Source organism: Cotesia glomerata, linkage group LG9, assembly GCF_020080835.1.
Source record: "Cotesia glomerata isolate CgM1 linkage group LG9, MPM_Cglom_v2.3, whole genome shotgun sequence".
In the NCBI taxonomy this organism is placed as follows: domain Eukaryota; kingdom Metazoa; phylum Arthropoda; class Insecta; order Hymenoptera; family Braconidae; genus Cotesia; species Cotesia glomerata.
In genome coordinates this window covers 18694145-18716052 of record NC_058166.1, presented here as the reverse complement: position 1 = coordinate 18716052, position 21908 = coordinate 18694145, and the positions used below count along the sequence as shown (strand labels likewise).

Sequence of the window (21908 nt, the reverse complement as noted above, 5' to 3'; positions counted from 1 at the left end):
AAATGGTTTAACGTGATGAAAAAGTTTTATATTTTAATTATTATTATTGTTTTAAAAGAAAATTTTTAAATTAAATATTGTGTTGGTTAAAAATTTCTAAAACTCCTGAAATTATTAATTTAAGATAAAAATATTGATTTTATCTACAAACGCCGAGAAGCAATGATAAAAATATTATAATCGTTTATATTTTTTTTTTTTTTTTAACGAAAAAAATTCCAAATTTTCATAAGATAATATTGTAATAAGAAATAATAAAATTATTATATAAATCAAAATTTATTGTCAATAAAGTAATTAAAGATAACGACTGGATCGATCATACGGGAATTTCTGGGATTGTAAAAAGGCAATAAATATAATATTGAAGATTAATATTGAAGATAAGTATTGAAGATTAATTTGTAAGTATTTTTATTATTTTTCAAATACAGATTTACGACAATTTTATGCCTCATAAATTAAGGTGTCGAATATTTTAGACCGATGTACAATCCCATTGTAAAGATATTGACACTCATCAAAGTACGGTACAGACAATCTTCCAATTGAATATATGTCTTGGTTCTTATTCTTAGTTGAATAAGTGCTTGGATTTTTAGTTTTACAGAGAAGGGTAGGTCTGTTAAATTCATCAAATCCACCATATACGGCTTTATCCAGCGTAAAGTTGCTGTTTTTCCATTTTATGTTCTCATTCGATTGAAGGAGCTAAAAAATTCCATTTTACGTAGTCTGATTATTAAAAAATACATCATTTTTATTAATTAACCATACCGAAATTTTTCTATATGATCAATGATCATATATGGTCAATTTTGGTAATAGTTCAAGGTAAACTGATCCGGTCATATCTGAAGTGATATTATTATCATATATGGTCATATAAATCATATATGACCTGATTTAGTTTACATCTGATCTGATCTGATCAAATGTGGTGTGATATAATGATACTATATGGTTATATTCAATGATATATGACCTGATCTGATTTATATGATCTAATCTGATCATATGTAGCCTGATCTGGTCATTTATGACCTGATATGGTTATATATGACCGGATATAATTATTCTTTATGGTTATGTTCACTCATACATGACCTGATCTGGTTTTATATAATCTGATCTGATCATATGTGGCCTTTTCTGGCCATTTATGACCTGATCTGACCATTTCTGACCTGGTCAGGTCATATATGACCTGATATAATGATCCTAGATAGTTATATTCAATCATATGTGACCTGATTAGAACTGGTTCTATATGTTCGGATCTGATCTATGTGGCCATTTCTGACCTGATCTGACCATTTTTGACCTGATCTGACCATTTCTGACCTGGTCAGGTCATATATGACCTGTTATAATGATTCTATGTGATTATATTCAATTATATATGACCTGATCTGATTATAAATGTTCTGATCTGATCTATGTGGCCTTTTATGGCCATTTCTGACCTGATCTGACCATTTCTGACCTGATCAGGTCATATATGACCTGTTATAATGATTTTATGTGATTATATTCAATTATATATGACCTGATCTGGTCATATCTGATCATATATGGCCTGCTCGGGTCATATCTGATCTGATTTAGTCATATATGACCTGATTCCTGATTTTGTATCGTTATATCTCTAATCATATATGGTCTGATCTGGTCATATTTGACGATATCAGGCTATATATGACAAAAAAAATAATTTATAATTTTTTCTAGAGACGTTTACGTCAATTACCATACAAAAAAAATCATATGACGTATTTGATCATATATTATTACATAAGAAAAAATGTTTACGGCTATTATTAATTTTATTTACGTACTTCGTATTTTCCGTGCATTTGAACTTGATTTGACCACATATATCTGCATGTTGTAGGACCATTAACGATTTTTATAAGTACTCCTGTTACTGTGAAACCTTCACCGTGGATACGGCAGATTACATGAGGTGATCCTTTTGGTATCTTTGGCCCGTAACAGACTCTAGCTAAAAAGCAAAAATAGTCAATATTAAATATGATGAGTTTTAAAAGTAAAAATTTCAAGTTTGGTACTATACTATACTGACCTCCAGATTTATCAAAGCACAAATTTTCCCCTACTTTCTCTTCATCGGGAGCAGAGCACGTTCCATTTTGACAAATTAAACGGGTTCCAAGACACTGAGAATCTTCTGTACACTCAGCGTAAACCCGGCCGTAGCATTTCTTTCCCTGTCGAACGTAATTTTCCTTGCATTGACATTGATGGTTGATGCAATTAGCATACTGATCAGTGCAATCCGTGGTCCAGAAGCATAAGTCGTCAGTGTCTGTAAAATTTTATTATTTTTTTATTTTATAAAGTTATAATTGCACGACTCATGATGCGAAGCATCAGAGAGTGCTTTACGATCGAAAAATTTTTTTCGCCTCATTTTAGCAACTATTTTTAGTATTATAGCCTTGTTAGTTCATGGAATCAAGATATTTTGCATACTATTGTCGAGATAATTTAATGGAAATTAATTCCATACTTTCTAAAAATTGATTTACTGCAATAGAAATAGAAAAAAACATCAAAATAGGTCAAAAAATTTTCCTGTTCGTCATGTATGAAACCCCGGAAACACTGTAACTTGTGAAAAAATCAATTGAGTTAAATTTTTTTTTTTTTAAATTCTAATCGACGATTGTAGGTCACTGAATGCGAATGGTTAATTAATTCAGTGTCGTTTAATTACAATTAATAAAAAACGAAAACTACAAGACTGTATATCTATATATATCCATGTAAAATTAACATGGATGGTGATATATCTATATCTATAGATATTATGTACATTTTATTCCACCAGGGGCGCTTGTGCAGTACCTTCCTACTACAGCTGTTTTTTCGGCAATTAATTTTGAACGATTTAAGTTTTTTTATATTTCATAATTAAATGAGCATTATGAGTCGTGCACTTTTGGATTTTCCAAACTTTTTTAATTATTACTATTATAACACAAAAAAAAATTTTTTTTTTTGAATTAATATCTTCAAGTACAGATCTTAAATATAGAAGATAAAATTTTATCCACCATTTGTTGATACCAAGTTATATTGCTCAATTTGGTTGGTTGGAGACGATAACCCGACTGAGAAAAAAATTCCTACGAGAATACACAGTAGGAAAAAATTATTGGCAGTCTTCATTACTGCTGTAATATATTAAAACTTTCTTCGATTATTTGTTAATAAATTGAAGTAAAAAATTTCTCATGTATTTATACTTGAATTTTGTATTTCCCACATAATTATCCACGTCAATATTTAATTATTCTTTTAGAAATTTCATTAGATAATAAAAAAATAAGACTTGGGTTTTTTATATTAAGTGGAAGTCCCGATTGTTAAATTAATGTGGAATTAACAAACCCGACAGGTAAATTAATTAATAAAATTAATTAAGATTGTCGGCCATAAATAATCTATAAAAAAAAAATAAAAATCACAATATATATATATTTAGACATATAATTTTTTATTGCATGTAATAGAATACAAAATTCTCGTAGCAATTGGTACGAGAACAAGTTGATATATATAAAAAAAAAATAACAATATAATTAGAAAATTAGAAAATTTTTTATCAAATTTAGTGTGTAAAATTAATGTGCGTAAGCTTGACCGAATTTTCCATTAACATATTACATATGACCTGTAAATCATGGTACTTTTTAATTATGATTGCATTACGCATTTCCGAACTCATTTCTCCAGTCTGGTAATCCATATTGGTGAGCTTTTATGGCTAGCTAATTAAGCTGCCGCGGGTGAAAATGGAAATGGGCATAATGGTGTTTCAACATATTGTCACATTTGTGCTGAAATAAATTCAAATTTTCGGGAATTACCTTCGGCCAAATTCAAATAAACGTTAATAGTAACGCAAACAAATGGATAATAATAATAATTATTGTTGTTAATTAGTATAATTGTCATCATTTGGAGCTTGAGCAGGATTTAGGATAGATTATCCGAGGGCTAATAATCTACAATACACATTTGTGTTCGTTAAAGTTTTGTGCAAACACAATTGGAGTGAAGGGTAAATATAAATTATTACTATTATCTATATTATTAAGAGAATAAGAAAAATCTTGTGTTCAGGATATTTATGTAATAAGTACTTAGGCTGCATTCGAAAATTCTGTATCTCTAGATACATAATTAAGAAATGACCTTGTATCTTGTGAAGTATTGACATTTTTAAAGATATAAGCTCATCCTGATGTTGCACTGATCGAGAGCTTTTATTTGAGTACCCACATCAATTTTTTATATATTTATATATATTATATATATGTATATATGAAAAATATATGAAAATGCATGTGGGTACTCAAATAAAAGCTCTTGATGAGTGTAACATCGGGATGACCTTATATCTTTAAAAATGTCAATAATTAAGAAATGACCTTGTGTCTTGTAAACTATTGACATTTTTAAAGATATAAGCTCATCCTGATGTTACACTCATTGAGACCTTTCATTTGAGTACCCACATCAATTCTTCATATATTTATATATATTATATATATGTATATATGAAAAATATATAAAAATGGATGTGGGTACTCAAATGAAAGCTCTTGATGAGTAGAACATCGAAATGAGCTTATATCTTCAAAAATGTCAATAATTAAGAAACTATAATGTATTTTGTCAACTTATAATATTTTTAAAGATATGAGCTCATCATGATGTTACAATCATCGAGAGCTTTCATTTGAGTACCCACATGCATTTTTAATATATTTTTCATATATACATATATATAATATTTATAAATATATGAAATATATGAAAAATTGATGTGGGTACTCAAATGAAAGGTCTTAATAAGTGCAACATCGGGATGAGCTCATATCTTCAGAAATGTCAATAGTTCACAAGATATAATATCATTTCTTCATTATGAGAAACATTTTTATATAAATTTTGACACAATTGATTATTGTTAATTGTTATTTTGAAATTAATTCAAAAATCCCAGCTTTAATAATAATAATAATAATAATAATAATAATATAAATTATTTTAAAAGTCATATTCATTTAGACACCCATAAAATGACCCAATCAAATGAAAGCTCTAGAAACATAAGCATCCAACTACCTAAAATTCTACTGCTCACATTCCACTACTTACTATAATGAAATTACCATAAAAAACAATCGAAATGCCCGTAAAAAATTTAATAAAGTTAAAATATTTAAAAGTTTGCATTACAGAAAAATATTATACTGTAAAGTAATCCGAAATACTTTAAAGCCCGCATTTGGTATAAAACTCATATACTAAAAGTTTACTTTTCGACAAAACTTTCTTGACTGCATATCCCACATTTTTTGTACATAAATATACTTAAGTTGAGCTGTGCTTGTATCCACACTCCTTTTCTTTGGTAAGCCGTCTAGTAATAAAAGAAGAAGGAAGAGAAGGAAAGGAAGAAGAAGAAGAAGAATATTCTGGGTAAACTTTACCCCGATCAGCAAACTGGGTAGATACGAGGGGGTAATTGGGTGTATCGTGATCTCCCGTCTAGTCACTCATGTTCTTAACCAGCTGCCAGATCAAAATGTGTTCTATACAGACGGACTAATCAGACCTGAGCTGACTCATCCATAGGGTGAGACACCTTTATCTTTCATCAAAAATGATTGTGATATTTTATTCCGACGGCTTTGTCATCTCGATAATCGTTTTATAATTCCCACATTGTTATCCGATTATCTTCGATAAATCTTCTATCAAAATAATAATAATAATAGCTAGTAACCTTGCAGTCACTATGTGACTGCCGTGACTAGTGAATTATAAATAAATAAAATTTTGTTTTATTAAATAAGGACTTTTGTTAAATTGCACTGTAATTTCTTAAATATTGACGTTTTTAAAAATATAAGCTCATCCTGATATTACCCTCATCAATACCTTTCATTTGAGTACCCACATGCCTTTTTATATATATTTTCATATATACATATATATAATATATATAAATATATGAAACACTAAAAAAATGCATGTGGGTACTCAAATAAAAGCTCTTAATGACTGTAACATCAGGATGAGCTTATATCTTTAAAAATATCATAAGCTGACAAAATACAATATAATTTCTTAATCATTGACATTTTTAAAGATATAAGCTCATCCCGACGTTGCACTCATCAAGACCTTTTATTTGAGTATCCACATCAATTTTTCATATATTTTTTATATATTATTATATATATTATATATAATATATATGTATATATGAAAAATATATGAAAATGCATGTGGGTACTCAAATGAAAGCTCTTGATGATTGTAACATCGGGATGAGCTTATATTTTAAAAAATGTCAATATTTAAGAAAGTACAGTGCAATTTAACAAAAGTCATTATTTAATAAAGAAAAATTTATTTAATTATTTAATTTCTTCTTAAGGCCAATAAAATAGCCGCAATTTTAGAAGTAAGATTTTATAATTAACCAAAATTTGAATCATTTTTTGTAAAATTTCATATAAAAATCTGATTTTTCATTATATTTTGCTTCGTTTTTTCTCAATTTGGTAAAGATAATTAATCTTTCGTATAAGTATATAAAAAGTTAAAGTCTGAGGGGTTTTGCTGACTATTTAATTAGAGTGATTTATGGAGTCAATGATTGGATGGTAATTTTGGAAGGCTGGGGAGGAATAGGAGGAACGGGAAGAATGGGAATAGGAGCAGGTTATTGATGGATCGAGGATCGAGGATCGAGGGGTGTCCAAGTCATAACGATGCCGGATAATCCCTTAGTAGATGGAGGATAATCGTGTCTAGTGAGTAGTAATATAAGCAACTTTGGTTGTACTTGTACTCAGCGAGCGGGTATCTGTGTCTAGGTCGGTTTCTTCCCTAGGAAATGACAGATGATAAATTAAGATCTCGTTTCCATAAACTTGTGTAGCTGTAAGCTACTCTATCTCCCCGCCACATTGGGCTATTTATATAATAAAATATATTACTCGTGTCTACTTTATTTGCTTATACTTATAACCTTTCGGATAATAAATTTATATGTATTACATGTGACAAGTATATAATAGATCATAAATAATGTGATTAATGGGCTCCTCTCTTGATGCCGGGAAAAATTGATATCCTTTGAAATATCGGGGGTTTTATTAGTATTAGTTTTTAACATTTTTTGGGGGAGAAAAAATGAAACGCTTTGCAGAATTTTACTAGTTATGTAAACTGATGATTAATTTAATCAAGAGAATGTCGAAGACTTTTTTGGAGATCATGATCATTTAATTAAGACATAGGAATTAATAGTGCAATTATAAATGTTGATTTTAAATGTAAAAACATAATTATCTACAATTTTTTTAATTGAAATTATATTTAGATTGTTATTTGAACAAAAGATGATATATTTCATAAAATATTGGTTGTAAAAAAATTTTTAAAGCGACCTAATTTGTTAAAAATTTAATTTCCTACAATTTTTGTTTTAATTTTTCTCTTAAATTAAAATTTTCATAACTGCAACCATTTTTTAAAATTGAATTATATTTTCAAAAATGATATACTTATTCTAGGAAAAATTACTATAGCTTCCGAAATATTGTTTGTAAACAATAAAAAAAATTTTTAGTTAAAAAAAATTGTCCAAAATTTTATTTTGGACAATTTTTATTCAAAAATTTTCTCTAGAACTTAAATTTTCATAACTGCAGCCATTTTTTAAAATTAAATTATATTTTAAAAAATGGGATACTTATTCTAGGAAAAATTACTATATCTTCCAAAATACTGTTTGTAAACAATAAGAAAATTTTTGTTCAAAAATTTTTCTCTGGCATTAAAATTTTCATAACTGCAACCACTTTTTTGAAAAATTAAATTACATACTACAAAAATTTTATTTTCAAAAATGTTTCATAACTTATTCTAGAAAAAATTAATATAACTTCTAAAATATTGTTCGTGCAAAAAATGTTTTCAACAAAAATTGTCCAGAATTTTATTTTTTTCAACTTTTATCCGACAATTTTTCTCTAAAATCAAAATTATCAAAATTACATCAATTTTTATGATCATGTAATATTCCGAAAACAATATTTTGACTTTTACAAAAAATAACTGTATCTTCCAAAATATTCTTACCAAAATTTTCATTAATACCAAAATTGTTTAAAATTAATCCCTCTACAACTTTTGTCTAAAAAATTTTTCTCTAAAATCAAAATTTTAATAACTTCTACTATTTATCAAAATAATCTAACATTTCCAAAAACGTCATACTGTAACTTTTACAAAAATCAACTATACACTATAGAAGGATTTGTTTATAGTTAAAAATAATTATTATTATTTAACAAATTTATTAGAAACCAGATTTTAGTTCTTAACAAAGATTTATTAATATTTTATTATTAATATTAATATTAAATAATTTATTTTATATTATTTAATATTATAATATTAAATAAAATATTCCATTACTAATATTAATATTAATATTAAATAATTTATTTTTTATTATTTAATATTACAATATTAAATTAAATATTTTTAATTATAAACAAATCCTTCTATTAGTGTATTTTTCAAAATTAATTTAAAAAAAATTTTCAATGGCATCAAAATTGTTGAAAATTTAATTTCCATAATTTTAATTCAAAAAACTTTTCTCTAAAATCAAAAAATTCCAAACTAAGCTCGTTTTTAAGCACATAATTTTCAAAAAAAAATCTTTCTATTGAAATTTATAAAAAAAAAATTAGGAAAACGGTTGACCCTAAAGGCCATCCCAACTTCTCGCTCATTTCGTACTGAAGCGCACAAACCTACATTTATAACGTTTTTAAGCTCTTCGAGCTCAAAAAAATAATTTTCGTATCATTTTGAGCTCTTCGAGCTCAAAAATCTGCTAGAAGTTGAATAAAACACTATTTTTCGATTTTTAAACCGCAATAACTTTTGAATGAATGAACCGATTTTTACGTGGTTGGTGGCATTTAACGCAGTTTTTAAAGTCTTATAAAGAACTTTTAAGTTTACATTGATCGAACAAGGAACTTTAAAGTAATTCCAAAAAAACGATTTTTTCGTTAACGAAAACTCACGAACGAATTAACCGATTTCGACCGGGCTAGCGGCAATCGACGTGTTTTTATGTTAAGAGCTGATTAGTTTTTGAAATTGATCGGTCAAGCCGTTTAAAAGTGATTCCAAAAAAACCACATTTAAAAAAATTTTTTTTTAAAGTTTTTTTCAGATTTCTCAAAATCTACTGGTTCGAATCGATCCAAATTATAGTCAAAATCTAAGTTTAGTCAAGCCCTTTGGAATGGTGCTAACCGCGATAAAATCGGTCAAGCCGTTCAAAAGTTATGAGAGGTTTACATACGGCCGTACACACACACACACACACACACACATACATACAGACGTACGGACATCATCACGGAAACATTCGGGGAGGCTTCGTAGGACCTCAAAACGTCAACATCCGTTGAAAACTCGATTTTCGAAAAACGGGGTGAAACCAATAACTTCCCGATTTTTGAAAATTTTAAATTTTCTTAGCGGGAAGTTAAAAATTGAAAACAATTCCAAACTTTTTAAATCAAAATCAAAGTTAAACCTTTGTCTTAATAGCACACAAAGGGTCTTAAGATTTCAGTCTATTGTCACATTCTATCCTATAAATTCCTCGATTTAAGCGTTGAGAAATGAAAACACAATATAATACAGATGATTATTATTGATAACATATAGAAGCAAAAGCTTCGAGCTTTCGGTTGTTAACTTCTGCCGGAAATGAGAAAAGTCTCGTGAGCCGGATCGAGTAAGGATTAACAGATCCCGTAACACTATTACCAGTGAGGTAGGTTGAGTTAGAGTTTATTATTCAGTGAACGGGGGGTGTCAGAAGTGAGTACAAGTGTTCATTTCTCTAGAACTCGTCGACTGTATCGTCAACAGAGGGAAGAAGCGAGGAAAGGAGGTAATATGGGGGGTTATGTGACGTGAGAGATGCTGAGAGTTGATATTACAATCAAGTTGGCACTTGGGAATATCGGATGAGTTCTGGCGGGTCTACTCCGGCACCAAGAATGAGAACGGTTATGCCAAAATGTAGACACCCACTATCCTCGGCACTTTACCACTGAACTACTCACGGAAGTCGACAAACTCACGTAGTTATCTCTGTTGGAGACTTGTGTGCATGATGTAAGAGTATAATCGTCGGTTGCTGGCGATTTTACTCCTCTTTATATGTAGATATAGAATATGGAATTAGGGTAGCTGGATTTATGTCTGCATCAGGATATCTAGGTCATCCGTATACCAAGTGTTGTTGTGACAAAGCACAAATGCGATATTCTCTCCGTTGATGAGGGAAGCTCTTATATATATTTTTGTTTTTTTGGATTTTGCTGTCGCTTTGTTACGTTATTTAGGTCAAGGATCACGAAAAAATACGAATTTTACTCTAGAATGGTGCGGTTGATTGTTAAAAACAATTTAATTGGTTAAAGTGCTATAATATAGCTTTATATGACTTTATGTGGCTTTATATGACGTAAAATTGGTTTATAAAACTTTATATGGCATTATGTGGCTATATATGACATTAGGAAGCTTTATATAACTTTATATGGCTATATATATGGCATTATATGGTTATATATGGCTTTATATGATATCATATGGCTTTACATTGACTTATAACACTTTATATGGCTATATATATGGCTATATATGGCTTTATATGATATATGGCTTTACATTGACTTATAACACTTTATATGGCTATATATATGGCAGTATATGGCTATATATGGCTTTATATGATATCATATGGCTTTACATTGACTTATAACACTTTATATGGCTATATATGGCATTATATGGCTATATATGGCTTTATATGATATCATATGGCTTTACATTGACTTATAACACTTTATATGGCTATATATATGGCATTATATGGCTTTATATGATATCATATTGCTTTATATGGCTTTACATTGACATAAAATTTTATATGGCTATAAATATGGCATTATATGGCTATATATGGCTTTATATAATATCATATGGCTTTACATTGACTTATAACACTTTATATGGCTATATGTGGCATTATGTGGATGTTTATAACTTTATATGGCTTTATATAACTTAAAATTGGTTTATTTAACTTTATGTGGCTTTATATGACATAATGTGGCTGTATATGATACATGTATGATCACATATCATCATATATTGTTAATAAAGCCTTTTCTTTTTAATTTTTGCGATGATAGAAAATTCTATAGACTTTCTTATAATTTTAACTAATTGAATTTGTTGGAAAATAAATAGATAAATTGAATGGAAGAAAAAAAAGTAAAACGGTCAATGGGAATGTTAAATTTGAATTTTTATTGAAAACTTGCACGTAGAAATAAAAATCATTGTTACTTTCTAGGCTTAAAAAAATATTTCCCACGAAATTTTGCATTAATTACGCAAAATAGCGATAGAGAAGCTCAAGATAATTGACTGCGTGGAGCCAAACGCAGATGGTCCGGTTGCTCGCCATTTTTACGGGATTTTGTTATTATTACTTTTAAATTCCATCCGTTGTCCATAATAATCGCTGGTATGTTACAATAAATATTAAATAAATATAAATCTGGAGCATGTACGCCGAGGCTTAAATTGAAATGTTTGAAGCGGAAAAATTTATGAATTGCAATTGATATTGATGTAAATACCTTTGATCATGAACAACTATATTTGGGATTCGTATTTTTCCATTAGTTTGAAAACGATGGAATTTATGAATTTAAAAGTTCGGAAAATATTTTATACGTAATTTTTTTTTTTTTTTTATAATTAATTTAATTTTACAAAAAAATTTTCGGTGCAAAATATTGACAAAATTTCATAAGTTTAATTTTATTAAAAAAAAAAAAAAGGAAAAAAATGATCATAATAATGATAAATTTTTTTTTCTAATCTTAGATTATCATTATGATTATTACTTTTTCACATAAAAGTCTATAAATACCAATAAAGATTGTTATTATTTTATCTAATATTTACTAGAAAGTATACGAGAATTTTTATTAAAACTTTTTTCACCTCAATAAAAAAAAAAAAAAAATAGAGGAAAAAATCCATTAAAGACATAAGATATCGCGAGTGTGCAGTAGTGTGCAGTAAAAAAAAATTTCAAAGAGCTTTAGCTATACACACTTTTATTGGAACATTGATGATCAAAAAGTTGACGCGGTGCGGTGCTTTAGAGAGTAGAAAGTGTTCTCGGCGTCTCACTTCTTCCGCTCGAGGGCACTCATTCTCCCTTTACTTTATTTAGTTCCTTTTTTGCAGGACATTTTACCCGACATTATGAGGTCGAGATAAACTTTCAGCAGACCACGAACAATACGATCCTGCGAGAAATAAGAGTACGTGTGTACTCACCAAACTCACTAAAATAAACAGAATAAACGTTCCTATTTTCTTTACTATTTTTATTTATATTGTGTTATTCAATAAACAAATTACATTACAATCTTAACCGTTAATTTACTAAAAGTTTGCGCTATTTTATTCAATTTTATATCAATTTTAAGATAAATAAATGTAACTTGTAAAAATATTCTTATATATGGCATATCTGGTCATATATGACCTGATATAACCATACATGATCATTATACGATATGATCTGGTTCTATATGATCATGAAATAGCATGATCTCCTCAATTATAACCTGACCAGGTCAGATATGGCATGATCTGGTAATAAATAGTCATATATGGCATGATCTGATCATTAATGGTCATATATAGCCATACATAATCATTATATGACTTTATCTGGTTATTATATGGAATGATCTAATCACAAATGGTTATATATGGCATGATCTGATCATGTATGATATGATTTTGTCATTATATGGCATGATCTGGTCATATATGGCATAATCTGGTAATTATATGGCATGATCTGGTCATATATAGCCTAATATGATCATACATGATCATTATACGGTATGATCTGGTTCTATATGATCATGATATAACATATTCTCCTCATTTATGGCCTGACCGGGTCATATATGGCATGATCTGATCAGAAGTGGTTATATATGACCGTAAATAGTCATTATATGACTTGATCTGGTTATTATATGGCATGATATGGTCAGACAATTTAATTATATGACATGATCTGATCATGAATTGTCATATATGGCATGATATGGTCATTATATGGCCTAAATTGATCATATATGGCATGATCTCCATGATCACCCCGTTTTTCGAAAATCGAGTTTTCAACGGATGTTGACGTTTTGAGGTTCTACGAAGCCTCCCCGAATGTTTCCGCGATGATGTCCGTACGTCTGTATGTGTGTGTGTGTGTGTGTGTGTGTGTGTGTGTGTGTGTGTGTGTGTGTGTGTGTGTGTGTGTGTGTGTACGGCCGTATGTAAACCTCTCATAACTTTTGAACGGCTTGACCGATTTTATCGCGGTTAGCACCATTCCAAAGGGCTTGACTAAACTTAGATTTTGACTATAATTTGGATCGATTTGAACGAGTAGATTTTGAGAAATCTCAAAAAAACTGCAAAAAAAAATTTTTTTAAATGTGGTTTTTTTGAAATAACTTTCAAACGACTTGACCGATCAATTCCAAAAACTAATCAGCTCTTAACATAAAAAAAATACGTCGATTGCCACCAGCCCGGTCGAAATCGGTTAATTCGTTCGTGAGTTATCGTTAACGAAAAAAATCTAAAATATCGTTTTTTGGGAATTACTGTGAAATTCTTTGCCACCAACCAAGTAAAAATTGGTTAATTCATTCAAAAGTTATTGCGGTTTAAAAATTCGAAAAATAATGTAGTATCCAACTTCTAGCAGATTTTTGAGCTCGGAGAGCTCAAAATGATACGAAAATTATATTTTTGAGCTCGAAGAGCTCAAAACGTAATAAATCTAGGTTTGTACGCTTAAGTATGAAATGAGCAGGAAGTTGCAGGGATGGCCTTTAGGGTCAACCGTTTTCCTAATTTTTTTATAAAAAATTTGAATTTAAATTTATAAGCTCATAAAATTGAATACGAAGGGATAGTTTCAAAGAGATCTTATAGCTTTGCAGGAAATGAATAATCCCTTTGGTAATTTGATGAGAGTAAAACATTAGTTGATACAACGATTTGTGTAATATACATTGATGCACTGACTGTTAATGTTGGTGTATAGTCTCGATGGATATACATATGTCCGTGGGTATATATGTGCGGATCTAGTAAAACATTTAGAATCGCAAGCGAGTGAATATGCGGCAATCGTTCCCGGCAGCTGAATAATTCATGACGCATGCATCGAAACCAAATGGAGGATTAAAGCGACTCAAGGGTGGAGAATAAGGGACATTGGGTCTCTCAATGGTGTGCTCTGCGTTGTGTCCTCCAGGTATATTACAACAGTACATAACAGTATCTTGGTCCTTCCTCTATTCTTCGAACAGTTATCTTCGTCTACTCCTATTATATTATCCAACTCCAACCTCAGACTCGAATCCCTAGTCAGTTTTGGTCTCTCTTTACTGAATAGAAGGTGAACCTAGGAGGAGTAATAGAGATTGGAGGTATCATCACTCACCACCCGAAACCTTTATCACCGCGTATTACTCCGGCTACTTAAATTATAGCCAGACATTTATTCAACTTCACTAACACAGAGACTACTCACTAACACACAAGTCATCTTGAATTTCAGTTTAATAATTAATCTCATTATTCATTATTAATTCACCGTTTCAGGTGGTGGTAAATAAATGAAATTTATTTTACGGGTAACGGTCGAGAGTTTATGGGCTTTTTGCGGATTATTTTCCGGGTAGTGAAGAATTATTTTAGGAAAAGGGTAGAAAGAGTAGAAGATAGCTTTTGCCTGTTGGCTGTTGGTTCTAGATAGAATAAAAATAAGAAAAAAAAAAAAAAAAAGAGGAATTGAATGGAATGGAATGGACAAACGTGGATGAGATTTCTCGGCACGCCCTCAGGGATGGGAAGATCGCTATGTAACATACCAAATGGTATGATAATATGGTGAGACCTGAGAGCCTTGAACTCCAAGGAGCAAAAGATGAAATACTCCAGCCGAGAGCATGTCAGTTATAAGAATGTGTTCTTTATGATTTTATGAAGATTGCTTTTGCTAGAATAGTCATTATTTTTAGCCTAGATGACGGGTTTTAAGTAGTCGGAGTCGTGGGTCGAAGATCTGAAGTTATGTGACATTTATAGACACATTTGAACCAAATAAAGTCACATATGACCCATCAAAATAATATATGAACCATACGAAATCATATTAGGCCACATATAACTCGTCAAAACCATATATGGTCACATATGATCTATCAAAATTATATGTGAACCATATAAGGTCACATATGACCCGCCACAATCATTAATGAACCATTTATGGTCACATATGACCAATCAAAATCATATTTGAACCATATATGATCATATATGACCCATCAAAAACATATATGAACTATCTATAGTCACATATGATCTATAAAAATCATATGTAAACCTTATATGGTCAGATATGACCCATCAAAGTCATATATGAATCATATTAGGTCACATATGACTCGTCAAAACCATATAAGGTCACATATGATCCACAAAAATGATATTTAAACCACATTTGGTCACATATGACCCATCAAAATCATATATGAATCATATTAGGCCACATATGACTCATCAAAATCATATATGAATCATATTAGGTCACATATGACTCATTACAACCATATATGGTCACATATGATCCATCAAAGTTATATATGAAGCAATTATGGTCCTATATAAATTATCAAAATCATATATGAACCATATAAGGTCATATATTAAAAATAAATGAAAAAAAATGATTTTTAATGTTCAACAAAGATAATAAGGAGTATCAGAGCTTATCACGAAGCAACAAATTTAATAGTAGTTTACTTAATTGCGAGTTTAATTTACTCGGTTTAAAGTTGTACAAAATCCTTCAAATTGTGCTAATTAATTAACGGTTCTAACTTTACACCAGTTTAGTCTTCTCAGTAAATTTCCCCGTAAAACTTTGTTTATGTATCCACATTTTATTTGTTTTTATCGCAACAAGTTTTCATTAAATCTCAACGCAAAAACATTACCCAGATTTATCCAACCTGAATTATGAATATTTTTGTAATGCGTTATATGCTTTCATTCGATATATTTATGCTTGTTATAATTTATAGAAAAGCTATTATAATATTATATTATGATATCGAAGCATATATTCATGTATATTTATTATAAAATACGCTTTTTTTTGCAGCAAAAAGCGGGAGTATATTTAATGTACTGTATTTTAAAGTATATACGTTGTTGCTTTAGGATAATATGGATATGGAAAACAAGAATATAAAGTACGAGATCGTGTGTGCTGTTTATTTTTTATGGAATCAAGAAAAATTATCATTTGATTTGCAACGTCACGTTTTAGCTCATGCTTAAAATTTTACATATTTTTATTAAATATGTATGCACTTTTTTATTATTATTTTTTATTTCTTAAATATATTTTTTTTAAATATAAAAATAGGCGAATTATGCTCTCACGCAATTTTTCACATCAAAAAACCTCTCATAAAATGTACATAACAATAAAAATATCGTAAGAAGGACCAAAAAGAAGACAGCAAAAAGCCAGAAAACGTCAATAGGTAAATAATGCTCTCAGAAAGCAACCAAGGCTAAGACAATTGCTTGTCCTGGTCGATTCTCTATCCAACAGGGCTTTTACCGAATCCAATTGTTATATTTTCCCTCGACTAGATATAATGCTTCACTCACCAAGATAAGAGTCCTCCTTCTTCAAGAGGAGGAAACCCAGCATCTTAGTCATCCCCTTAAACTCCGATATTATCGTCGTCTTCGTCGCCAAAATTGTCATAATAGCAAAAAGGTCACTGCTCATTGCTCTCTTTAAATTTTTCAGACTCGTGTACCCGCCGATTATACTTGAAAGTCGAGATTTTATCCACCAACTCCAGGGAGTTATTGTCTTAGCCTGTCGTCTCGCTATTCCAGTCAGTAATCTTGAGTCTTGCTTGAGTCTTTACTCACATTCTGAATTGTTCTATTGGAGCTTGGGGTTCCAAGCTCGATAAATTATTACTTAAAATACCTTTGTTAATTTTTTACGGTCCTTTTATCGCTTACGTCTTAAGTATCACGTCTCTATCGGTCTTTGACTTGCCCGTTAAATTATGATCGAATTTCACTTCAGTTCTGCTTCCTTTCTACTTATTGTGTTTCTTTTTTAATTACACGACGGAACAATGGTGAATTATTTTGTTCCTTTTTGCTCTAAAGTAATTTTCTTTTGACTTAACATTTATTTCTATGGCCGCTTTTCTTAATTTACTCCTTTGTTTTCAGTTAATTGCTTAAAATTTTTCATAAATTATCACTAAAGGTTTTACATTACCTGGTATAGCCTCAATATGGCCATATATGGCTTCCATATGGCCACATATGGCTTAATATTGCCATATATGGCTTCCATATGACTTGATATGGCAATATATATCTTTGATATGGCCACGTATGGCTTGATATTGCCATATATGGCTTTCATATGGCAATATATGGCTTGATACGGCAACACATAGCAATGTATGGCTTTTATATGCCCACATATGGTTTGATATGGCTATATATGGCTTTCATATGGCAATAAATGGCCATATATGGCAATACATGGCCATATATGCCTTTCATATGGCCACATATGGCTTGATATGGCCACATATGGTTTGATGTGGCAATAAATGGCCATATATGGCTTTCTTATGGCCACATATGGCTTGATATGGCAATATATGGCCATATATGACTTGATATGGCAATATAAGGCTTTCATATGACCACATATGGCTCGATATGGCAACAAATGGCTTTTATATGGTCATATATGGCTTAATATAGCCGGATATAGCTTTGATATAACAATATAGCCTGATGTTGCCTCGATATGGCAACTATATCGAAAAATATGGCATTTATGTGGCAATATATGGCATATATGGCAATATATGGCCAATTTTCATATAAAAAAATTTTACAACTTATTTTCATCAAACAAAAAAGTTCAAAGTTTAATTTCATTGGAACTATTAAAATTCAAGCGTATTGCTTCAGAAAAAAAAGAACCAACATGACAGTAGAAATTTGTGACTTTTCCATTGTATCATCCCAACATATTTATATTTATATGTACACTCTGATATGCTGGTAGCTCCTCGAGAATCTCGCCGATAAATCGGTTTATCTGGGAACCGGCGTCAGCAGGAACTTTATTGGAGCCACCAGTCCGCCACAAACGACGTCTCGGCGTCGTTGAGAACGTACAACATGCCCCCCCCCCTTAACCCCAGTGATGTATTGTCAACCAAGTACTTAAATATTATCGACGCATCTGCCCATTTTTTATGCTCCTCCATTATTTATTTTTGTTTTGAGCTTGTATTAAATCAGCGGTCAGATAATAACGTACAAATAAAATATTCAACCATGATCGGACAATTATCGAGTGGTAATTAGTGAGAGAACGGAACAACGAAACGCCGCAGATTGTCAGCAGTATCGAGTAGAGGTATCACGTATAGTTCCACGCTCATGACATCGTAACAAACGACCTGATGGTTGTGTTATACCCATCTAGCATCCACGATCCTCCAACCACCCTCTGCTCTCGCTTCTTCCTCCTTCGTCGCTTCTCCCTTCTTCTTGTATGCAATTGCAGTACCAGTTGTTGTAGTTTTAGTTTGTAGTTGTAGTAGTGATAGGTCGACCAGGGCACGGCTTACTTTACGATGTAATGCACGTTTGTGCACACAATGTGCGTGCAATAGCAAGATAACCAGATGTCCGTGCCAGTGATAATTAATTTTCACTAACGAGTTACCGTTTTCAGATTGTTAAATTCATTATCGTACGCTATCATTAAATATACAAAGGAACACCTTTTAATAAATTGTTTTAATCATTTTATATTATCTAATTCATCAGGTCGTTTTTTTTTTTTTGTTTTTTGACGTTAAAATTTATTTGTTTTGTTACATGACATTTAGAAAAAAAGAAAAAAATTTCAGTCATAGTCACACAAACAAGAACAACAACAAAATGAAAAATTACAACAGAAAAAAGATTAAGAACAAGAGCAAAATTTAAAATAATAAAAATAACAACAAGAACAACAAAAACAAGAACAAGAAGAACAAGAACAAAAAAAACACAAAGAACACGAACAACAATAAGAACAAGAATAAAAACCATGAAATTCACAACAAAAAGAAAATAACGACGAAAATAAGAACAGGAACAATAACAATAACAAGACCAACAAGAAAAAAAAAAACAAAAAAAATAAGGGCAACAAAATCATTTAGAAGAACAATATAAACAACAACAAGAAGAACAAGAACAAAAACAATTAAATTCACAACAAGAAGAAGATAACGACAAGAATAAAAACAGGAACAATAACAATAACAAAACCAACAAGAAAAAAAAATAAGAACAACAAAATCATCTAAAAGAACAATATAAACAACAACAAGAACAACAAAAATAGGAACAAGAACAAGAACAAGAACAAGAACAAAAGAAACAAAAAGAAAAAATACAACAATAAAAACAAAACAAAGTAAACATCTAAAAGAACAACAAAACAACAATAACATAAAAAACATAAACAAGAACAAGAACAAGAACAACAAAAAGAACAAGAACAAGAACAAAAGAAACAAAAAGAACAATAACAACAATAAGAACAAAAACTATAAGATTAACAAGAACAACAAAAACAGAAACAAAGAAAAATAAGAACAACAAAACCATCTAGAAGAACAACATAAACAACAACAAGAGCAACGACAACATCTAGAAGAACAAGAACAACAAAGATAGAGACAAAAACAAGAACAAGAACAAAAGCAACAAAAAGGACAATAACAACAAAATCATCTAGAAGAACAACAAAAATATCTAGAAGAACAAAAAAAACAACAACAGAAAAATAAAAAAAATAAAAATTTAAACGAAATTTAAAACAAGATCAACGAAATTCACAACAAAAATGAGTACAATAATAAGGACAACAAAAACAAAAACAAAAAACAACTACAAGAACAACAAAAATAGAAACAACAACAAGAACGAAAACAGTAGAAAGAATAAGAACAATAATGAGAAATAAAAACAACGACGAAATTTACAACAAAAAGAAGATCAAAAATAAAAACAAGAACAACAATAATAATAACTACAACAAAAAAAGGATCAAGAACAACAACATAAACAAGAACTGCAATAATAATATTAATTATTTAATAAATTATTCTCTAGCAAGATTATAAAATCAAATACCAAATATTTAACTCAATCTTAAATCCCAATAAAAAAAAATTTAGCCGGAATTTATCCATATTTTCATGAGCGCCAATTTTAAAATTAACTTGAATTTCCTCAACCGAGTAGCTGTTCAGTCACACCAGCAAATCATCGATTGAATTTTTTTTTCACACATGAATGATTTTTCGTCAGATTGCAAACCAACCGTGTGGCCTCGTTAAATTTTACCACGCTGTCCTTTTTAATATTTTTCAATTTTATATCGTTTTTAAAATTTTACATTCAACATTTCTGCACTATATAATATTTCCCCGAGTGAATATTCTCTTTCTCCATGAATATATATCAATTTCAACCGAACAGATTTAGTCTTTGGATTCTTCCCTAATCTCGAAATAAAATTCGGGTAAATAACTTCAGCCGACAGAAGTCGAATTAGCCGTAACCGGGTTACACAGTTGTAAATAATCGTGTTTAATCTGTTCGTTGAAGGTTGAACTAACCAACTGATCGGTTGCCTCGATTTCACCCTCAAACTTTCACGCTCAATCGAGTGTTAATAATCATCATCATCATCGCACATCGTTCAACTCTCAACCCTTAACCCTCGACAAAGCAGCCGTTTGTTTATTAATTACCGTAATTATTTCTTTTTACCGATCTTGTATAAATAGTCAACTGCTTTACTGACTATCTAACTTTTCATTGATATTTCATCAATATTATTATTATTATTATTAATTTTATATTTAATATATCTTAAAAAAATCACTTAATAATGAAAAGTTTGTAAAAATAAATTAAAATTAAATTATTTAGGTGTATTATTAATTACCGACTACTAAATATTAAATATCTAACGGGAAGAGTTTATGATTTATAAGGAGGAATATTAATAGCGTTGATGAAAGAACAAGGGGTGAATTGAAAGATGAGTAAAAGCTCGGAAGAGGGAAAGTTGAGGGAGAAGAGAAAATAAGGGAGCAAAAGGAAGGAAGGGATCGACGCGACAATAGGGGACTAAATGTAAGCTCTCTCATTGTCCTCGACAAAGCACCGTTAAATTTAACGTAAGAGGAAATCTAAAATGAGGCTAAAGATCCCAGCAGGTTAACAACTTTCACACTTTCCTCAATTCGAGTGTCAAGATGATAACACTAATGTGATAATAATAATACTGGTGACAATTTTAAAAATCAATTATTACTTTTAGGCTCGGGGATAAATTTATTCAAAGTTTGTATCGATGCTCTGGCCTGCAACAGGTGGATGGGAGGTTTCGAGAATTTAGATTACAGTAAGACGATTCACTTTGTTCGATTAATGGCGAATTGTCATTTGTCGGGTCGCTGGGTCTCTCTTAGTCTTCATTTAATTGACATTGATGT

The 21908-nt window shown here is 30.2% G+C and overlaps 2 protein-coding genes across 2 annotated transcripts; one reads left to right on the top strand and one right to left on the bottom strand.

Annotated features, from left to right (window-relative positions):
* Positions 1-447: 447 nt before the first annotated feature.
* LOC123272286 lies at positions 448-17056 on the bottom strand. The gene is made up of 4 exons (XM_044738984.1): positions 16957-17056; positions 2087-2329; positions 1839-2005; positions 448-711 (listed from the first exon to the last, which is right to left on the bottom strand). The coding sequence occupies exons 1-4, from the start codon at positions 17054-17056 to the stop codon at positions 448-450; spliced, it is 774 nt and encodes a 257-aa protein (XP_044594919.1).
* Positions 17057-19361: 2305 nt separating this feature from the next.
* Positions 19362-19952, top strand: LOC123272285 (ataxin-8-like; the record flags this gene model as incomplete). Its single annotated transcript, XM_044738983.1, is given in 2 exon segments — positions 19362-19433; positions 19881-19952. Coding segments are annotated over 2 exon segments (144 nt in total), but the record flags the coding sequence as incomplete, so codon positions are not given.
* Between the last annotated feature and the right edge of the window lie 1956 nt (positions 19953-21908).

What these genes read in the sequence shown, in the direction of transcription:
- LOC123272286 (XM_044738984.1), bottom strand. Translation starts at nt 17,056, where the DNA reads ATGACAATTTTGGCGACGAAGACGACGATAATATCGGAGTTTAAGGGG. An exon ending in GAAGGAGGACTCTTATCTTG is followed by an intron (nt 2,330 to 16,956) that starts GTGAGTGAAGCA and finishes AAAATTTTACAG; the next exon opens with ACACTGACGACTTATGCTTC. An exon ending in AAATGCACGGAAAATACGAA is followed by an intron (nt 712 to 1,838) that starts GTACGTAAATAA and finishes GGAATTTTTTAG; the next exon opens with CTCCTTCAATCGAATGAGAA.